At 40.6% G+C, this 22,743-nt stretch overlaps 1 protein-coding gene and 1 pseudogene across 2 annotated transcripts; both read left to right on the top strand.

Annotated features, from left to right (window-relative positions):
• The first annotated feature begins 639 nt into the window (after positions 1 to 639).
• On the top strand, positions 640 to 1,110 carry LOC308424303 (large ribosomal subunit protein uL24-like; annotated as a pseudogene). The gene has a single exon. The product of its transcript is annotated as a large ribosomal subunit protein uL24-like (transcript).
• A 17,209-nt stretch (positions 1,111 to 18,319) lies between these two features.
• TMCO2 (transmembrane and coiled-coil domains 2) lies at positions 18,320 to 21,982 on the top strand (the record flags this gene model as incomplete). Its single annotated transcript, XM_080920874.1, has 2 exons — positions 18,320 to 18,565; positions 21,665 to 21,982. The coding sequence occupies 2 exons, from the start codon at positions 18,320 to 18,322 to the stop codon at positions 21,980 to 21,982; spliced, it is 564 nt and encodes a 187-aa protein (XP_080777000.1).
• Positions 21,983 to 22,743: the final 761 nt, after the last annotated feature.

Raw genomic sequence — 22,743 nt, 5'->3', positions numbered from 1 at the left:
AAATAAAATAAAATGGACAATTGTCCAACATATGCATCTAATAAGATGAAGCAGTTTTTTACATATTATATAAAACATGTTACAAATATATCACATAATCCTACAGGACAAATGATTGTGGAGAGATCTAATCAAACTCTAAAAGAGATACTTAACAGGCAAAAGGGGGCAACAAAAGCTCCAGAGATAGATTACATAGTGCTTTATTAACTTTAATTTTTTAAAATACAAACAAAATACTACAGCTACTGAAAGACATTTTATTGTAGGAAAAAAACTGCCAGATTAAACCAGCCTGTTTATTTTAAGGATGTTCTGACATCAGAATGGAAAATGGGAAATGTGTTGTGCTGGGGATGGGGGTTATGCCTATATTTCCACAGGAAAAGAAAAGTTATGAGTTCCTTCCAAGTTGATAAAAATCAGACATGACAAAGGGAGACCTCCTGAAGACCTTAACTATGGACAAGAAGGAGATCAACAAGATAGGTGATGTGTCTATGGTGATGTATATGTCTCTGTACACAGAGACAACTCTAGAACTGGCTGAGACTTACATGTCTATATACAGCAATAACACTTATTGGGCACAAAACTCTCATGACTTGTTAGTACATACCATTCTTTAAGATGGCATGAATGAGCAGCCATCACTGGATCACAGCCACCAAGGTGAAGTTCAGTCCCTTTCTGATGTCTGACCAGAGCAAGAACTGCAAACGGCATTTCAGTGCACCTTCTCACATTTGGAGGAAGATTATGTCTTCCCCTCTTTCCAAAGAACTGAGACAGAAATATAATGTTCTCTCTATGCCCATTTGAAAGGATGATGAAGTTCAGGTTGTTTGAGGACACTACAAAGGCCAGCAGATTGGCAAAATAGTTCAAGTGTACAGGAAGAAATATGTTATCTACATTGAATGAATCCAGTGAAAGAAGGCTAATGGCACAACTGTGCGTGTGGGCATCCACCCCAGTAAGGTGGGTATCACCAGGCTAAAGCTGGACAAGCACCACAAGAAGATCCTGGAGAGGAAAGCCACGTCCCGACAAGTAGGAAAGGAGAAGGGCAAATACGAGGAAGAAATGGTCGAGAAGATGCAGGAGTAGAAACATCTCTTGCACAGCTTTCATTAAAAACTGCTTAAGTAAGAAACAATTCACAGACCTTATGAAGCTCAAAAAGAAGGAAGGCCAAAATGTGGATGCCTCAGTCCTTCTTAGAAGGAAGAACAAAACACTCATGGGAGGAAATACAAGGACAAGTAGACAAGGAAATACAAGGTATTGAAGAAAAGAACATTCAGAGGCTGCCTCACCTTGGAATCCACCCCATATGCAGCCACCAAACCCAAGCACTATTGCTGATGCCAAAAAGGGCTTATTGGCAGGAACCAGATAGGGATGCCTCTTCAGGGGTTCTGAAAGAATTATACAAATACAGCTGAGCATGCTTGCAGCTAACCATTGGACTGAACATAGGGACCCCAATGAAGGTGCTAAAGAAAGGACTGAAGGAGCTGAAAGGGGTTGTAACTTCATGGGAAGAGCAACATTATCAACCAACCAAACCCTCCACAACTCTCATGGACTAAAACACCAACCACTGAGTACACATGGAGAAACCCATGGCTCCAGTTACATATGTAGCTGAAGATATCAGTGTCTGGTATCAGTGTGAGAAGAGGCCTTTGGTCCAGTGAGGGCGTGTTTTACCAATGTAGGGGGATGCCAAGGTACTGTTGTGGAGAGGGTGATTGGGAGAGGGTGCATCTTCATGGAGACAAGTGGAGGGGGAGGGGGAAATGTGAGTGGTATGGGGAAAGGAATAACATTTGAAATGTAAATACAGTGTCTAATTTAAAAAAAAAGATTGCTTGACTAGTAAAAAAGTAAAAGATGGCATGAATGGAAATTTATATTGTAGTTTGATTATATGATCAAACTAACCTATGAAGAAAGGCAGTTGTGTTTATTGATCTTCCTTAGCTGATTTATGCACCCTGCATGCTCCAGATGAATGTCTTTACAGAACTATATGTTGCTTGTAAGACTTGTATATTACAAAATGAAAGAGGAGAAAGATATCCCTGACAAGATTCACACTCTGGGATGCTGAGATTCTGGAACCTTGTATTCCAGCTCCCTTTTTGATGCTACCTCCACTACATCAAAGCTGTTTTCTCTAAAGACTTGCTTCCAAAACATTTCTAGAACAGCTAGCTCACCCATCCAGCCTTTCAGACTGTTATAGTCAGAATGTGAGCTAAGCCGTGAACTTTCTCATTACATGTTGACTAGAAGGCAAACGATGCCAGCTAGCCCTCCTTTGACAAAACCAGTTTTCCTATTTCCCTTTAAGCCCCCAGAAAGGAATTCTTTACCCCAATTCAGCTAGAAGCAAGCAAAAGAAGATTCCAGACCCCTGGGTTTGGATGGATGGTTCTGGTTATTTTATGAATTACAGATATGTTGCCATTTTGAGATAATTCACAAATGTTGTAGCTTTGGATAGGAAGAAAATTAGAGAGCTTAAACTGAGGGATTTCTACTTTTCCTTTCCTCTTCTCTATCCTTCTTTCTTAGGTAAAGGAAAGGAGGATTCGAGAAAAAAGAGGATATAGTAATATCATAAAAATTAGAGGAATAAACAAATAGAGATAGGTTATCAAATTTACTCTCAAACAAAACATTGTATAACCATATCTTACATTGGTAGAAATCTTTCTAATTAATGCAAATTGAAGTTGTAATTTTACATTGGTACAGAATTTGAGTTTTCATTTGTGTGAATTTCTTATATTGATACAAAATTAATATTGTTACCCTCTGATAGGCATTGTACCTATGCAACTCTTCTAGGAATACAAAGCTTAGACCCAGTCCTTCCAATAAACAGTTTAGGATGATTAAGTAGCACAAGGGCCAGATAGTAAACTCATGGTTATATCATATTATAAATTAATCATAATAAAGTGTTTGTAATTTACTCAAAGAGAAATGATTAAGAATAGTTAAGGAGTAATAGTTCAAGTATACTTTGAAGAGATAGTCTTCAATGGAGTCAGAAGTCCACAAAATACTACGGTTAAGGCCATTTTATTATTAAAAATCATTTGACTAGAGACATGTCTGGTCCTGACAGCAACCCTTTCTTGGTTCAAAGAAGAAATTGAGAGTCAATGGAGTGCTGCAGTTGTGATGAGATACACACCAGGCAAGAATTGCCTCAATTCATCTGCAGACAAAACTAGTGTCCAGGAAAAGGACACACTATGTGGAATAGTTGACTGATAGCTTTACCAAGACAGGGTAAGCAGTCCTTTATAATTTTGCTTTACAAAGGTCTGTCAGATGATCCTGGGCCAGAAGGCTAAAGACTGATGTTCCAGCATTTTGAGGAATGAGGAACTGTCCAGGTAGTCAGCCATCTCTATAAATTGTTTAAGTTTTAGAAGCTATGATTTTGCTTCCTATATTTTCAGATAAAATTTAAGTCATTCTCAGATTTCTGATGGGGTTAAAGACTAGTTATAGACTTATAGTCAACTTAAGTTGTTTAACATTGAGAGAAATGATACATATTTGAGAGGATGGTTTTCAGATGGTAATACAAGCTAAAACCAGAACATAATTTAGGTATAGAATTGTAAGCTTTTAAAATTAGGGTAGATGGTAGAGTGCTTTATCTAAATTGACAATTACAATGTATTGGGTGTTAAATGTATCTTATACTTTCTAATTTATATAATTGTAGTGGTTGTGCTCATATCTGAAAGAAAATAGCCTTTTAATTGGACAAAAAAAGGGAGAGATGTTGTGGGTTGCCATGGTGCTGTTTGTATTCTGATGTTCATTCTGCTTCCTCAAGAGGAACTGCCCCAGTGAGTGGATCGTTTACTAAGGTGGTTTCATGTAAGCCACCTCCCTATTTTAACTGATCAAATAACTAGAGCCTGTGGTTGGGGCTGTGGTGGGGCTGGAAGCTTTAAAGAATGGAGGAAGAATAGGGAATGGGAGAAAAAGAAGATCTGATAGAAGAAGAAGAAATGGAACAAAGACGGAACAAAACCACATAGCCTGGAGGAGCCACAAGTAAAACGGGGTCTCATAGCTGGGAAATAGATTTCTACAGTGATAGATCTGCCCTATTTTACATACAGCTTATAAATATAATAACTGAGCTGTGTGTTTTTATACTGACTTACTGTGGTAAGAAATTACCGCAACACCATTCTCTTGGTCTACATGCTCCTTGTTTCAATACCACACCATTAGTTATCACAACTGTAGTGTAGTTTGAAACAAGGTTTTGTGACATCTCAACATGGCTCCTGCTCAGGATTGCTGTGACAATACTGGAATCTTTATTTAGAACATTACATAGAAAATACATGACCATCTGTCTTCTAGTAGGATATTTTCCCTAGATCTATGAATAATATCATTGAAATCTCGATAGGGTAAAGAGTATTTTCTTTGTAAGCCAGAATGAATGATCACATAATGATTCCCAGAACACTGAGTTGTTTTGAAGCTTTTTGTAATTCCAACTTAATGTCTCATTTGGAATTTGTCCCAACCTTGACCCAGACATGAAAATATTGACTGTTTCAGAACTCTTTTTTTGAACTAAGACCAACAACAACCTGATACATCTATGCTTGTCATCTTACCCAGGGCTTGCTCTTCAGTGTTTCTCTGATTCTAACTAGACCGTGTGGGGAAAGGTGGAGAGCTATGAGGAGGAAAGATTTTTATTAGTTTCCTAGAAGTGATCCATCCCAAACCTACCTTTCCTCGGGTCCTGGATTGTCCACTCCTTAACTATGCCTTAAAGACAGTCGCTGGGTGACACAATCTCTTACCAAATGATAAATATAAGTTTTGTTTGTATGTTGATGAGGGCCGGGAGTTGTTTTCAGGACTTTGTGCATGTTAAGTACACTTTACCACTGAGCTATGTCCCCCTCCCCTTTTCTTTAGACATGGTCTCACCATGTATGTAGCCCAGGCTGGTCTGGAGCTCACAGTCCTACCTCAACCTGCCAAGGACTAGAATTACAAACAGGTACAATACACTCAGCAAGTTTTTAAACATATATTTAATAAATATGGTGGCATATATCTGTATTTCAGCATCTTGGGAGGTGGCAAGAAGATTAGGAGTTTAGAGTCATCTTCAGCTATATAGTAAGTTCAAAACCATTCTGGGCTATGACACCCTGTCTCAGAAACTAAACAGACTTTGATATGCTTTGGGAGACAAAAAAAAAAAAAAAAAAAAAAAAAAAAAAAAAAAATGACAAAGTAAATCTGTCAGTGCCATTGTGCAGCTTTACCGAAGAATGGGGAATGTCCTTTCTCAGGCAGTAGGCATGAGTGTCCGAAATGAGCTTGATAAAAATGCAGAATTGCAGGCACAGCTGTTAACCAGCAAGACCAAAATCAGCCTTTAGTGAAGTCAGATGATTTGTAGGCAAAGACAGATTCTAGAAACACCTGGAATACACAGTGAAAAGTGCTGTGAGAAGTTATAGTACTTATAAAATTATACTGTATTGTGTTCATAACCCCATGAAGTGTTATTTCTTGGGTTTCAGACCTAGGACAATGGGGCTGAGGTGCATATTTTACATAACAAATCAGATCTGACCTCCAGTTCTCCTATTGTCACCCTTATTTGACAACGAAAGTGAGACAGGAAGAGATGGCTCAACAGTTAAGAATCCTGAATGATCTTGCAAAGGACCAGAGTTCTGTTCCCAGGGCCCACATGGTGGCTTGCAGCTGCCTGTAACTCCAGTTCCAGGGAATCGTATGCCCTCTTCTGGCCTCTGTGGGCTTCTGCATGCCCATGGTGCACATAAATCATGTAGGCAAACATACACAGAAATTTTTTTTCAAAGATAAAATGTGTCGCCTGACAAGAATGAGCTCAGTTTCTGATCTCACTAGAGAGCCAACAGAGCACATTTAACAGGAAGAATGACAGGTGGAAGGTGGTATTTGAAGTGCATGAGATACCACTTCTCTACAAGTTAGCTGAGAGTTGTGTTGTGAAGGTGAATAGCAGAGAGAAGCTGATGGGTGTGGGATGGTCAGGTAAGTGCTGTAGCTCAAACTCCAGCTGTTGATCCACTGCTGACATTTTTCTCTTGTGATAATAGGGACTGGGAAGTGTTCTTTGTTGTTCCTGTGAGTAACATAATATATGAACAAGCCAGGCTCGCTTGTGCACTATAGTCAGAAAAGTTGCTTCTCTCCAGTTCACACCTCTAAGTGCACTATGGTGATTCTTGGCATAAAACTGTTCCATACCTTCTATGTATAACTGTTCTAGAAAGTATAGCCTGGGCTGGAAACATGATGGTTCAGTGGTTAAGAGCACTGACTGCTCTTCCAGAGGTCCTGAGTTCAATTCCCAGCAACCACACAGTGGCTCACAACCATCTGTAATGGGATCTGATGCTGTCTTCTGGTGCGTCTGAAGACAGCTGCGGTGTGCTCATATAAAATAAATATTTTTTTAAAAAACATATAGCCTACTCTACTCAGCCTACCTGGTGTAAATCACAGGAACAACAGGTTGCATTTGGAAGTCTGAGCCCCTTCATATTAGTTAAGCAGGATAAATAGAAGAGTTTAAAATCTGTAAATGAGGCTAAGGATATAGCTCAGTGGTAGAGTTCTTGTCAAGCAAGGTCAAAGCCTTGGTTTCAATCCTTAGCACTAAAAAAATGGTGTGTGTGTGTGTGTGTGTGTGTGTGTGTGTGTGTGTGTGTGTGTGTGTGTATGATTTAGTCTGAGCCAGTCATGGTGGCACTCTCCATCAATCTCAGCACTTGGGAGGCAGAAGCAAGCATGTCTCTACACAGCAATTTTCAGGCCAGGCCCAGGCTCTATCATTATAGAGCTTGTTTCAAATAAACCAAAACCAAATTTAATCTATAAAGAACTCAAATCTCTGAGAAAGTTATCCAAATATTAAAGGCTGAGCCATTCCTCCGTGCCAGGTGGTGGTGCCAACACAGCACTCAGGAGGCAGAGGTAGATAGATCTCAAAGTTTGAGACCACCCTAGTCTACAGCCAGCCAGGGCATCTCAGAGAAATGTCTCTAAAACAAACAAAATAAATAAATAAATATAAAAGTAAAAAATATGATGCCGTATGTTTACTATACATATGTGATATGTCAGCCTCTGGGTGGCATGTGTTAAATAAGATATCACTACTTTTCTGCCAATGGAGCCTGGTAGGGAGACTGATGTGAGACAGAAGAACACAGAGTGAAAAGATGTGGCACTGTGGAAACCAAATGTGAAGGGTATGTTGAAACTGAAACATGAATCAGGGGTTAGCCAATTGTAGGACAATCTCACTACATGCCAACACTTTGTGGTACAGAGGCTTTATCCGTGATGTGGACAAGAATTTGGAAAAATGAATTAGGGTGGGGAAGAGAGGGAAGAGGAGAAGGTTGGGTTAAATACTATGGTGCTCCATGGCCTGTGCTCCATGTCTGGATGAGGGTTTTGCTTGCAGGAGCTACTGAGAAGCACGTGTTGCTTACACCAGTCCTACAGTGCGATATAGAAAATGACTGAACAGTCAGGTTGGTGGCTGGGAGCCTGGTACTGTGCAGCCAGGCTGAAATGCCTCACAGTAATAACCACATCTCTACCGCTGACATCCAACTTGTCCAAGAGCCAGAAGAGTTGATTAAAGTACTGAATGCTTCTGTATGTATAAGACCATGTATCTACATGATATTCATGCCCCTTACCTACATCTGTGGGATGAGTTGAGTGTTCTACGACAACAGCAACAACAACAAAAAAGCATTTCCAACAATGACAACTCATACAATGCACCCAAGCACAGGACACAGCCTGCAGCAGAACATGTATCATTATCATTTCACTTAACACAGTCAACTGAGGCAGCTTTTCCAAGAACAGAATCCCAAGTTCCAACAGATGTGACCTGGCCTTTCACTTCAAGTTATTTCCCACCATTGCTCTCAGCAGACCATCTCAACAAAGCTATAGGACACCAAATTTTGGCTACACTCTCTCCTTTTCTCACCCTATAAGCCTTCCGTGCCTTTACACCACCATCAATCCGACACAGGGCTTCAGGAAACTCTCTTCAGGTTCTGTGTCACAGCTTTGCAGCCATAGTGTTAACACACTGTGACATACAGAGAGTGACGGGTGACAACGGGCATTATTGATGCATTATTGAATGATGAAACACAGATACAGGAGCGTGTTCCTAGGAAAGAATCTCCACAGCCCTGCTGCCGGTGAGGTAGAACATTTGGAACCAACTGCAGAGACTAAATGGTGATTTCAGTTTGTACTTTTATGTGTGAAGGAAGACGAGTGTTAGAAACAAAACCACAGGAACAAAACGCAATGAATGGCCCCGTGATCTCCCCAAAGGAAATTCTACTGAAGGAGAAATTCATAGGGTGGGGTTCAAATTAAATAAGAAAACAATACAATTCTAAGCAATAGTTTCTACGTTGGACATACTAAGGATTCCCTTAAGTCCAAGGGTAAAATATTTCTACAAAACCCAAGATGGATTACAGTGTGTTAGTTTACCAATTCGGCACACGGCAGCTCACTTTCAGACACTCCGTATTTTAACCCCTATGTAACAGCACAGATATTTTTATCTCTTCTTCTTTTTCTAAAGAAAATGTCAAAAAAAAAAACCCTGCTGCATATAGTCTACATTAAGCAAACCAATGTAAAAATAACTACATATGTATTTACAAGGAACTTTCTGTGAATTTAGAAAATTTTGAATTTCTACCATTCATACCAACCAACCATAGCCCACTGTCTACATTCCCCAGCCAGAGGGTTTAGAATCTACACTCGAGTTAAACCCTCCTCAGAGTCAAAGACACTCCCTAACCCTCCATTTGACGCCAGCCCCCAGTCAAGACAGGCACCAGAATTAGAACCACAGTAGGAGCTATTTCCAGAACCACAGGCTGATTTGGCTCCCTCTGCATGCTGCCCTGGCTGTGGTTATTACAGGATGGGCCTGACTGCTTCTTATCTGGCCAACATGCCCATTACTGATGTATTCACACTGAGGCCTCCAAACTTCATCTCTCCATCCATATCACTATCCTTGTTATTTCCCAAACCAACTCCACCCCCATCTACCTCTACCAAACCCACCTTGATTCTCAAAGCCACCTGGGTAACCATCAGATTGTTCGCTTTCTTCTGACTGTTGCTGTTGTGTTTCGGTCCAGGTGGCATGTATGTCCACTGATTCCGTTATCTGTCTGCATAGCTTTATCGCCTGCAAATGTAACAAAGCCCTTTGATGGATTTGTTCGAAGGTCTTTCTTGACCTGTACCATAAGAACTTCTCCAAAAGTACCCAAAATAGTCTTTAAGATCCTGTTCAGGTTGCCAAATCTTTACAGCAAGTGCCTTGACCTGCTGAGTCATCTCTCCAGGCCCTGGGCTACCATTCTTTTATGGTGTCAGGCCCATGGTTGACCTGTTAGAGTCATATCTCAGGTCTTATGTGGGTTATTTCTTGCTAGAGTAGATCCTGGATGTGGTCAGTCACTTGTTGACTGTGAGTTAACTCATTAGTCTCTTTTAAATCCTGTTGTGAGGAATCCACCAGAGAAAACTGCTTGGACATAGGCTTAAGCCAATAGTAAGTCTTTATTGGCCAGTGGTAACTATACTGGTATTCAGGATCCTAGTGTAGTCCCAAGTCTTTCTCAGGGTGAGCTTTTAAGCACAAAAACACAGTCTGGGTTGATATGCTTCAGTTAACAAGCACAGCTGGAAGTGGAACTACAGAAAAGAAAAAAAAAGAAAAGAAAAGAAAAGAAAAGGCCAGGATAGTACATTTAGAGTCTTTCCCAGAACTGTGGATGTTGATGGACTAGGTCTTTGGTTTTGTTTGGCAGGTGGTGCTGTCTGCGTGCTGCATTATATGTCTGGAATGATTTTTCCGTCATGCAGTTGTGCTGAGGCCTGTGGGTCTGTTACAAACCCTTCATTTTGCTCTAAAACAGACACTCCATCTGCAGCACCATCATAGACTCCTCATGTGCCCTTGGCAACTCAAGATACTTACCACCCCCTTCCCCATTCTGCTGCAGAGACAAGGACTTCCTTTATTCCCCTCTCTCTGTTCCTGCTCTTTATCACTGACAACGAGAATGGAGAAACCGGAACCTGCCATGTCTGTGGCTCTTGTATGTCAGACAATACCAATAACATTGATCATAACTGACCCTTCTTTTGTAATACGGTAACCTTACTTGAGTAGAAGTAGTAAACATTTTATATATAGAGTGTTTTGTGTGCCTATTTGTCTGTGCACCATGTATGTGCAGTGCCCATGGGGGCTAGAAGAGGGAGTCAGGTCCTCTAGAACAGAAGTTACAAATGGTTGCAAGCCTGCACGTACACACTGGGAACAGAAAGCAGGTGCTCTAGAAGAGCAGCCAGCCAGTGCTCTTATGCTCTGAGCCATCTCTCCAGCCCCCAGCTGACCTTTCTTTATTACTTTCTTCTTCCTCCTGTTGCAAACTCTTGAATTCTGCATGTCATCCTTGGATGGGGTATGTCGCACACTGATCACTTCAGTGCTGCCCAAGCAAGCACTCTTACTGCCTTTCCAATCTGGCCTCACACTTTATTTTATGTGTATGTGAAGTACCTTAATTCATAAAGCCCATCTGGGAACCTTGCTGTTTAGATAGGTACTAGGCAGGGAATAACTGATCTAACAATATTATGTAGGTTACTGTGCAGCATGCTACTCTCACAAAATGCTGCAGAAAACTGTGTTATTTGTTAATACAATTCTCATGAAGGAGGTGGAGTCCCTTTCTGTGAACACATAAGCAAATGAGGCACAAACATGCAAAGAGGCTTAAGAACAAGGGACAGAAAGTGAAGGTCATTATCATGAATAAATTAATATGTGCTAATAAAACTTTTTAAAGGCAAAGCAAAAAACAAAGTCTATAAAATTACTTAGAAATAACTATTTTCTACAAGTATCAAAAAGCCTGAGGGGTCCCTGCAGGTATCAGACAGGGAAGCAAACCTGACAAAGAAGTAAGAATAGAAACCCGGTGTAGATTGACTTTGTCAACCTGGATCAGACTTCAGGAAGTCTGTCAGGGGGTTGTCAACATATTTAAAACACTGTACAATTTGGGAAAAGGTTTCCAGGCAACAAACACAGGTGTACAATAAAGCTTAAGGTGTGACCACATAGAAACTCCTTTACAAAGTACATGTGACCATGAGGGGTTCTATAGCTCAAAGGCCTGGTCTCTGACAAACAGCACAGAGGTCAGCAGGCCATAAATAATGTACTTGTGACATCGGCTTAAGGCTGGGTAGTGGTCTAGGAGAATCTGAAATAACCATTCTGGGAAGTTTAGGTGAGGCCTGCCTTTACGGACAGCAAAAGGTCACCAGGTCATGAACAAAATCCACTCCCAGCCTTCTGGGAAGGAAAACAGGTAGTTTATCTCCTCCATTCAGAAGAGGCCCCAGTGTATTCAACATTCCTGGTTTTTCTTAATGCTTTGTACAAGGACCTCTGTGCCTCCAACATCTCCTCCCCTACCCCTTCTAATTTTATTTTTTTAAAAAATAGTTGCTGTTATAGAGGCCAAGGTTGCTTTGCCTCTATAGCTAGACTAATTACTACAGGAAAGCATAAGAGAATTGTAAAAATGGCTAATAGAGAACTGAAGACAGGCAAAAACCATTCTCAATTTATCCATCTCTATAAATTCTGCTATTGTTTTTGTTATGAGGAAAATGGATGTAATACATTTCAACTGTGTGCCCTGGCAAAACATTATTTAACATAAGTAACTTTCCAAAGAACTAGGAGTTTCTACTTCACACAACCTTTATATTTACAATAAGCCATAATCAGCACCAGAGCTGGCACAGATCTACCCTCTAGCTATTAGAATCTACTTTCCTATAGATAGCCCTGAATTATTGCTTACTACTTATTGTTTCATCTGGGCTGCTCATAACTTCAATCAGCCAGCCCCCAGGGCCACATTTATATGGCTCATCTAACTCTTGGCAGCTTCTCCTTCTTCCTCTTCTTTCTTTTAACTCATGGTTCTCCTCCAACCCCAAGCTCAGGAAACCTAAACCCCACCTGACCAAGCCAGCTCAGTCAGTCAACTGGGTCTCAAGGGAGGGAGTGAGAATTGAAGAAGAAAAACAATTAGACAAAATTATAACACGACTACATACTGTGCTAAACCTGAAGCAGCTTTATTCTTTTCCAGTCTGCTTTTATATCATTCTAGGTACATCCAAAAAACACAGTCAGTTCTTAGATCAAAGACAAAGTAATCAAGTGAAGTAGTGAACGAGGAAATCACACAAGATAGTGATTAAGTAAAGTAGTGAGCAAAGCCATCACACAAGGTAGTAATTAAGTAAAGTAGTGAGCAAAGCCATCACACAAGATAGTAATTAAGTAAAGTAGTGAGCAAAGCCATCACACAAGGTAGTAATTTAGCAAAGTAGTAAATAAAGCCCCATGGTCACTGTTTCTAATATTCTTATCTTAGCCTACCTCTTTGTCCAAACCCAGTGACAAATGCCAAATTCCTAGAAGTGGCACCAAAAGCTCTCAACATCTCCCTGTTTTTTATTTCATAAATACAACTGCACCTGTCTTAGGTGATTCTGACAAGAAGACTTCCTTACCTGTTTTGGAATATAAATTTTAAAAAACAATGTAATTCTGTCTTAGGTTAGTAAGGTACTGTACAGAAAATTACCTGTTTTTGGCCACCAGCCTATTAGATTAATAAATCTGTCTGGGGATCCATTTTTAGTTTCAAGCCATGTATTTTGGCCTCCTACATTTTGATGTTGTTAAAGGCAAGTTTTATCACAATGGGCAGGAATAAAAGTATTCCCAGGACAAGGAGGGTCAATATGTTCAAACTATGTATGCCATTCTAGAATGTTGACTAAGATGGAAATACTGACCTTAAGCCATGAATTAGGATGAACAAAATAAAAGGAATGCCACACATTCATGAGCTGAGTTTACTTTGAGCTTTGTATACTTTAAATTTATTTAACTCCTTACACAAAGTTAAAATATCCAGAGGTGTTAGAACTATGCTTTGCAACTACTTGTGATTTTTCTTCTTAAAGGGGGCCCAAGAAATGGATTCCTAAATGGTCTCTTTAATCTGACTTAGGAGGCAGTTGCTAGCCAGCTCATGGGTCCACCCCCAAAATATAAAGCTTGCTTCAAATTTGGCTCTAATTGTGGTAGCAGCTGTGTTCTTGCCCAATGGAATTAACAGGTTCATTAGGATTAAGAGGTTTTATAAGTACTGCCTTTTATCAATAATATCTACAACTGTTCCTGGCTTTCCTCCTTTGAAGATTTTTCCTGCTAGTGTTTTCTAGAGATAGAGGTGCCAGCATACAGTATTACTGCCATGTTTTAATAAGACTAGATCTATGTATCTATCTATGTATCTATCTATCTGTCTGTCTGTCTGTCGTTTTTAAAGCAAGAAAACTAAGGAGTGTGTTAAGCCTTGTCCCCTAAGAAATAAAAACCTGGGGAATGGAAAAGCTTCGGTTGGGCTCCTCAGGGGAGCTACCGACAGTGGACTGTGGATTGTAGATGGCTCTGACCAAAGGGGGATGAGCTCAGAGCTGAGTTGGTTCCTGAAATTTCCTCAAGGCCTCGCCAAAAGTAGTGAAATGGACATAGCAGTCAATCCGAACCCATGTAACTTCCCCAAGCACTCAGTAATGAAGTTTTAGATCACCGAACCTTTGCTAAAATTTCCCTAGCTTCCTATAAAAGGCTTGCATGCCTTTGACTGGGGCCACCATTTTGATGAATGGTTGACCCCTGCATGCTGGTAATTCATGCAGAATAAACACCTTTGCATACTATTTGAGTCTGGGGTCTTCCTTCCGTTATTCTTGCACCCTAACAGCTTATTTTGCACTTTTGTCTCCTTCACATATCTCCAAACTACTCATGTCAACTTCCTGTTAACTTGTCCCCATTTTCAAGTACCTCATTCCAAATATTTCATTCCACTATATTCTTCTGACATTTACAACCTCTGCAACATTATTTTCCTCTCAAGTTAGGTCACTTTCCATTCTTGGTGTGTCTCATTTATGTATGATGGTCAGTTAATGTTGAGTCTCAGTCTTCCTTGAAAATACTCATTTTGGATGAGAATGTAAAAACTGGGGATTCAAACTATCCCATTATGGCTATAAGACTCTGCTTCTTCTTAGTCTATCCAATAAATTATCATCCAAATGTAAATAATAAGCCGTCAGTTAAAATATCAAATGGCTGAGAAATATCTAAGAAAAGCTGACTGATTACAAGGAGTTTAAACTTTTGTGCTGTACAACTTAGAGTGGGTCAAATCTTTTGTTGTGGTACATAGAGATTTGTTTGTAAATGTGTTCTTTGTCCTTTTTAAGAGGCATCTATAAAAATATTAAAGTCAATCTCTATAATAAACTTTTAAGATGTAAGTTTAGGTACTACCCGTGGAGTGGTTTTATAACATTTTAAAAAGAGGATTTTTTTTAAATATAGATTCCCAAGTAACATGTTCACATGACCTGCCCGCTATTAGCAGTGTGGAGCAAACAATTTATCTGTATTTTATTTAGTGGAAAAACAACCTTTGTAGGCTCTTTATCAGTAAGAGATAGCAGCCATATTACTTAATAAGCTAATAACCTGTTCTCTTTCAGGTATTATATGTTCATAGAATTTAACCAGGAGTTTCCAGAAAGCAACTTAAAAAGCAGAGCCAATAATGACAAACAGATAAAAGCATATGCAACAAGGGGTTCATGGGAAATGCACAGACTGGAGTGATGCCACTTCCTCAGAACGTTGTTGGCCCTCAGGGAGGAACGGTGGGACAAAATGGGTGCACAGCAGAGTAAGTTCAGCTTGCCACAAGCTCAGCAGCCTCAGTGGAATCTCTCACAGATGAATCAGCAGATGGCTGCCGTGAACCTCAGTAGTGCAAACACTAGTGCAGGTTTTGTCCAGCCCCCCATCACAACAGCAGGGTGGTCTGGAAGCTCATCCGGACAGACTCTGAGCACACAGTTATGGCAGTAAGAAGCTGCAACAGAGTTTCATCCAGAACCGACACCCAACATTCCTAGCTACAGAAGCATCTAGTCCCTGTTTATTCGTGTACATACGTATTTTTTTTTCTTTCCCCCATTTGTTCACATTAAGAATTACCTGATTGACCGTGTTGGTCTGTGCTGATTAAATTTGATGTGAAAGCAGGTTGAGAAGCCATCTTGTGTGCAGGGCACCTTTGCTCATATTTCCCATGGTGTCATAAGCCACATTGAGAAGCTGCTCAGTTAACTTGTATAATCGGTTTACTATCAAAATTATAGCTCTAACGTTTACATATAAGGGAAGTAGTTATCATGTTACTAACACCTCTAACAGTATAAACCCTACCCCCGATTAGCCAGTAATCCTGTAGGAGGTACTGTATGATCAAATGTTTAATCCTATACATAGAATGTAGATATCACTGAGCACTCTTTCTAGTGTATCAAATTCTCTTACTCGTCACTCACTCCGCTGTGCTGCTGTTATGATGCGCTTAACAGGGAACGTGGTTAGTGAGCGGAGATAAGCCTGGATGGTACAGTGAAATGCAATGAAGGTTTCAGAATTCAAATTTCCGCTGCCTCTTGTACTGTGGACATCTTCTCATGTACATAGTGCTAATATGAAGACCTTTATCTGCACTCTGTGCACACAGGGCAACTAAAACAAAGCCACTTTTAATCCTTGAAGGTATATCCAGGTTTATGACAGTAATTGTTTTTATATTTTATGGTGCCTAGTATTGACAAAATGTTATTACTCTATATTAAACAGATGAATCCACAAAAAAAAAAAAAAGCATATGCAAAGACTGGGCATGGTGGCATATGCCTTTAGTCCCAGCACTTGGGAAGCAGAGGCAGGAGGATCCCTGTGGGTTCATGGCTAGCCTGGTCTAGTTCCTGCACAGGCAGGGCCACACAAAGTAAACCTTGTCTTTAAAAAAAAAAAAAAAGCATTCAAAATTCTGAAATTTTCTTTTAGTCTATTTAATTAGTCTAGATAAATTAAGCATTTATCTAAGCATTAATTAGGTGAGCTGGGGAAGAGGATATCCTCTATATAATGAATGACCAATAACCTCTGGGAATCAAAACAGCATCGGTTGAATGCTTTATGTCCTGGTTGTGGTTGTTTCTGTACTAAACGTTGGGCTTGGGGATCCCAATGAGGCTGCTAAAGAAAGGACCTAAGGAGCTGAAAGGGGCTGCAACCTCATGGGAAGATAACAACATTATCAACCAACCAAACCTTCCAAAACTCCTATAGAGTAAAACACCAACCTCTGTGTGTCTTTGAGAGACCTATTGATCCAGTTGCATATGTAGCTGAAGATAGCAGTGTCTGGCTTCAATGTGAGAAGAGACTTTTGTTCCAGAGAGGGCAACACGTTTTCCCAATGTAGAGGAATGCCAAGGCAATGGGGTAGAGAGGGGGATCAGAAGGGAGTGCACCTTTGTGAAGGTGGGGGGATGGGATCTGGGCAGGGTAAAGGGATAACATCTCAAATGTAAATACAGAGTATCTAATAAAAAGAAGAAGAAAAAAATTTTTAAGTTGGGCTTGTTTTGATTTTTTTCCTCACATGAAGGGATCATTGATATTGAGTTATTCCTGCTATTATGGAAAAATAAAACAAACAAAAAACTCATTTAAACAAAAACCAAGCAAACAAACAAATGAGTACTGCTTTTTTCTGTGACTACAAGGGACTCTGCCCCCCCCCCCCAACAAAAGCCCTTTCTAAATCTTATCTCCAAGTTCTTCTCAACCTTAATGAACTTGGGCTTTCTCGTGTGGAAGAAAGTAACTGCTCCTCCGTGCAGAAGTACTTAAAAGGTTCTACATAGACACTCTTGAAGATGTACTTATGTAGGTACTTAAACTTAAATAAAACTAAAAGGTAAAACCAAGTTCTTCTGCAACACTATCCACCTTCTGTTGTTTTGAGACTGGGTCTCATGTAGCCTGTCTGGCCTTGTAATTATTATAGACTAGGATGACTTTGAACTTTAGATCCTCTTACTTATACCTTCATTAGCACTGAGATGGTATGTTGGTAGTTTTTTGGTTTGTTTGTTTGTTTTGTTTTCCAATTTGTAACAATCTAGGTAGAAGAAATGTCAACTAAGAAAATACTTTTATCAGGTTGACCTGTAGGTAAGTCTAGGACATTTTTTGATTGATGAGTGATGTGGGAGGGGGAAGCTCACATCAAGAAATGCCACCCCTCAACAAATGGTCCTGGATTGTATAAGAAAGCATGCTGAGGGGTGGAGAGATAAACAGCTCAGCCATTGATAACACTAGCTACTTGTTCGAAGAACGTATGCTGGTTTCCCAGTGCCTATGTAGTGGCTTATATGTCTGTAACTGCAATCCCAGGGCATCCAATACCCTCTACTGGCCTATACAGGTACATGGTGCACATACATGCAGGCAAAATACCCATACACATAAAAAATATAAAAGGAAAGGAAAAGAAAAAGCAGGCTGAGAAAGCAATGAGGACAAAGCTAGTAAGCAGCCTTCCTTCATGGCCTCTGCTTCAGTTTCTTCCAAGTTCCGGCTGTGGCGTCCCTTGATCATGGACTACAATCCACTAGGTAATATAACCCTTTCCATGACAAGTTGCTTTTGGTTATATTACAGCAATAGAAACCTAACTAGCACAGCTACCATGGCCTGTTTTGTGGTGATCGGGGTCAAACGTTGGGGTTCGTCTGTAGTAGGCAAGAATGTTACCAACTGAGCTACATTCCTGGCCCAACTGTCCTCATTTCTAATGATATTGGCTGCTATATCAAACAAGGCAGACACTAAGCATTTCCATCATCGTACGGAGTGCTATAGTGGGAGACTGCCATGCCAGAACCAAGACCGACCAGAGATCAGAGGAAGTAGTATGAATGAGCTGAAAACACAGGCCTGTGCCTGCTTGCTCTTGAGTGAGGAGAGGCCCTGGTGAGTGGAGAGGCTGAGCCTTAGGATTAGTGACATCACAAAGCACAGCTCATAATGGCTCCAGAACGCCTGAACTCCCTGACCGCTTTCCCTAATTTATGTCTAGATTCCTGAAGTCTCTGCACATGTAGTTCCTGGAGCTGCTGTTTTAAAATGCCAACATCTCCAACTACATCTTCTTCTTGGGACAACCTCTTAAATACTCTTGCTCGCAGCTCAATATGGAATTGGTTACAAGCAACTTTTATGGGAGAGACTACTAGTGTGCCTCAGCCAACAAACTTGGGGATACTCGAAAATCTCGCTCCAGCTGTGCACATCATCCTTGGGATTTCCTTTTTTACTTTGCTGGCAATTGGATTGTTTGCCTTATGGAAACGAAGCATTCGGTCAATTCAGGTTGTATACTTATAGAGAAATTTAAGTATTTTGCAGGATGTTTGTTGGTATTTGTTGTTCTAAGGGTAGTATCTTAGGCTGGCCTTGTAGAATGAGGCTGACTTCAAATTTATGATCCTCCTGCTTCATTAAGCCCCCACCCCGAACTCACCACCAAGGGTTGAAACATCAACAAACACCACCATTCCTGATTTAAATGTAAGTTTGGTTACCTATCTTTCATATTGCTGCCACCCAGTTTTAAAAGTCCATGTAAGTGATTGGCAGTGAGTCACTGTCTCTGTCTCTTGGGTTGATTAATACTACACTATCCTTGAAAACTTCCACCAATTAGGTTGTGAGCAGAAATACATTTTCTCATAATGGTTTGACTGGTCTCTAATATAAAATAGATTTGGCTGGGTGGTGGCGGCACATGCCTTTAACTGTAGCACTTGGGAGGTAGAGGCCTGAGTTTGAGGCCAGCCTGATCTATAGAATTGAGTCCCAGGATGGTCAGGGCTACATAGTGAAACCGTCTTTAAAAAATTGGGGGACAAGTTCATCACTTGAGAAAGTTATCTGAGCCACAACTTAATTGGTCACTTGTCTCTGAGAGCCTACCGTGTTCTACACTGTTGATAGGATGAGCAGTGCAGAACAACCAGGTTCTTGTGTGTGTGTGTGTGTGTGTGTGTGTGTGTGTGTGTGTGTTTATGCCAGCCAATGATATTAATGTTTCTGTGGTTTAACTGATAAGGAATTGTGTGAGTTAAGCCATTCCAGTTATTTTCCTTATTATGTTTTAACATGATAAGGCCACAGAAACATAAAAGGGCCCATTAGGGGAAATAGAAATGTAATATCCTGGGATTTTAAGGAACATTTGGAATTTGAATAATTCTGCTTAACCCCCAATGATAATAATAGCTCATTTATAATATGGTCCTCAGAGTTACAGGAAATCTTAACTCTATGAGATGGAGTTTGTTTTTCACTTGAGGGAGGAGGAATTTGGGGTGCATGGAGGCCAAGTGGGGAGTGAGGTGCATGAAAGTTCTGTGGAAATTTAAGACATAACTTAAGGAGGACTTCTGTTTTATCAAGAAGGACTTCTGTAGCTTAGCTGACCTCAGATTCGCCAGCCAGTGAAGGCTGACTTTGAACTTTTTCTTACTCACTCCACCTACCGAATTTTGTACTTACAGACAATCCTGAGGACTTTCTTAAAGGCTTGTTTTTATGAGTGTACAGAAGCACCATTACTGTATCACTCTATAGTTTTCTTTTTCCATTTAGGATAAATGGACATGGTCGAATCTGAACTTTAACTTCAGAAAACCCTATATAATAGACAGACCAGGGATTATCATGTCCACTTTGGAAATATCTCTAAAGAAAGAGAGAAAAATGGGGTGGGGAAGACACGCAAACAAAAAGGAGTAATACAGCAGAGTAACACTGTGGACTCAGGAGTCAGACTGCTTGGTATACATACATTTTTGGTGGACTATCTGCTCTGAATTCAGATCACTCATTTAACCCAAGTTTTCTTATCTGTAAAATGGGCTTGCTAAAAGCGCTGCTTTATAGGATTATTATGAGGCTTAAAAGTAATAGAATGTATATCTTAGCTTATGTATATTCAATAAGCAGTGTTGATTGCTATAAGGGGAGAACAGTTATGGTTTCATTCTTTTCCTTCCAGGAATCTGTTGTAACATGTTAAAGCAATTTCTTCATGACCGGTGTCTTAGTCAGGGTTACTATTGCTGTGATGAAACACCATGATCCAACCAACCTGGGAGGAAAGGTTTTATTTGCCTTATACTTCCATATCATTCATTGTTCATCATGGAAGGAAGTCAAGACTGGAACTCGAGCAGGTCAGGAAGCAGGAGCTGATACAGAGACCATGGAGGCATGCTGCTTACTGGCTTGCTCCCCATAGCTTGTTCAGCCTGCTTTCTTATAGAACCCAGGACTACCAGCCCAGAAGTGGTTCCACCCACAACAGGACTGGGCCCTATCCCATCCATTATCAACTAAGAAAATGACCTACAGGCTTAACTGCAGCCCCATCTTATGGAGGCATTTTCTCAATCAAGATTCTCTCTTCTCAGATGACTTGTGCCAAGTTGACATAAAACTATCCAATACAATCAGTAAATCTGCTTTTTTAGACCTCTATGCTTGGGAGAATTCCTGGACCCCAGTCCTGGCTTTATCAGTTTCAATCTGTGGTCTTGAACATTGACAGAGTCCACACTGGAAAGTATCTACACAGGTGTGTCAAGTCCTGGGTTCTCATGCATGAAAAAAAAATAGTTCATGAACTGGCAAGGTAACCTCTAAAACAGAACCCACCACATGGTAACAGACTTTGAGCAATGGCATTCTAATATTATGCTTTTTATTTGTTTTGTTTCTTTTTTAAAAAAATGATTTATTTATTTTATTATTTGAGTGTTCTGTCTGCATGTATTCTCACATGCAGAAGAGGGCATCAAAACTCATTGTGGATGGTTGTGAAGTTACCATGTAGTTGTTAGAAACTGAACTTAGAACCCTGGAAGAGCAGCTGGTACTCTTAAGTGCTAAGACATTTCTCCAGTCTCTTGTCATAACTTTTTTATTAACTAAATACAAATTAAGTCCCTGGCCTAACACTCCAGTTTGTAAGTTGATGGTGATCAAAAGATTAAAAGTAGGAAAGCTGGAGAGATGGCTCAGCAAAGATAAGAGTATTGGCTACTCTTCCACAGAAGCCAGGTCTGATTCCAAGCACCCACACAGCAGCTCACAACCATCTGTAACTCCAGTTCCAAGAGATCCAAACCTCTCTTTTGGCCTCCTTGGGCACCAGCCAGTCATGTAAGTGGTATATTTACATACATGGAAGCAAAACTCATACCCATAAGATAATAAGGTCTCTCTTTAAAATATCTTTTAAAACAATTACAAGTAAGTGTGAAAAGTAGGTGTGAGGATGTCCTGTTGAAGGGAAAGCTTGGCTTAGGAATGAGGGATTGTTGTTACTAGATCTTTGTTCTGTTTCGGCTCTGTAGCTGTGACATTTCACACACATGATCAAGTAACACTCGTCTTGTTTCATTTTAGAAAATAGTGGTGTTTGTGATCACACTCTACCAACTTTACAAGAAGGGCTCAGATTTTTTTCAGGCTTTGCTAGCCAACCCAGATGGAAGTGGTCGCCAGAATCAAGACAATAGTAATATCTTCCTGTCATTGGGTCTGCAAGAGAAAATTTTGAAAAAGCTTCAGATGGTGGAAAACAAAATGAGAGACCTGGAGGGGATGATCGTCGCCAAGAAACCTGCTGCGAAGCGGGACTGCTCCTCCGAACCCTACTGCAGCTGTTCTGACTGCCAGAGTCCCTTGCCCACATCTGGGTTTACTTCCACATCTGAAATGTGAGGAACTCCAATCTTTTCCAGAAAAGCACTGCTTCCCTGGTGTGCAGTGGTGTATCAATAAAATAGAGATAACTATATTGAAATCACTCTGCAAAGATCTGGTTCCCTCTTCAGCAGGGCCCAGCATCTACTTTGTGTGAAGTGGGTAATGTGGGGTAATGATAGCTGGAAATGTCTCCAAGGACCGGTTCCATGGCTTGGTGGTAAGACATTTGCCTGGCACAAACGGGTATGGTGCTGATTCAGCAGGCTTGGGACCTCATGGTAATGCAAGACAGCCAGACTGGAGTAGAAGCAGATAGAGAAAGAAGAGAGGGTGCTCAGGGCTGTGACTTTGAGGTCCATGCTGAAGATATTGAAGAAGCCAGTCACAGAGGGCCATGTTTGCAAATAGGCTGTCTGGTGCTGGTCCTTGTCATAAGAAATGTATGGAGTCTGGGGACCCCGGAATTACTCAGAGATGAGTAAAGGTGAGAATATACATAAAGGAGAACATGATGGGGATTTTTGCTGTTGTTTTTGTCTTTCTTTGTTTTTAGGCAAGGTTTCCGTTTCCAGCATGGCCTGGGACTCGTGTGTGTGTGTGTGTGTGTGTGTGTGTGTGTGTGTGTGTAGGTGGAGAAGTGGAGAAGTGGAGAATGGGGGCAGTTGAGATAATTGCCTGCATGTCTGTAACCACTTGCTTTCCTGGTGCCTATAGAGGCCGAATGAAGCTATTAGATACCCAGAACTAGAGTTACAAGTAGCTTTAAGTTCCCATGT

This window comes from Micromys minutus (genome assembly GCF_963924665.1).
Source record: "Micromys minutus genome assembly, chromosome: 9".
NCBI lineage: Eukaryota > Metazoa > Chordata > Mammalia > Rodentia > Muridae > Micromys > Micromys minutus.
The sequence above is the reverse complement of the archived record's forward strand: the minus strand, read 5'-3'. Positions and strand labels throughout refer to the sequence as shown.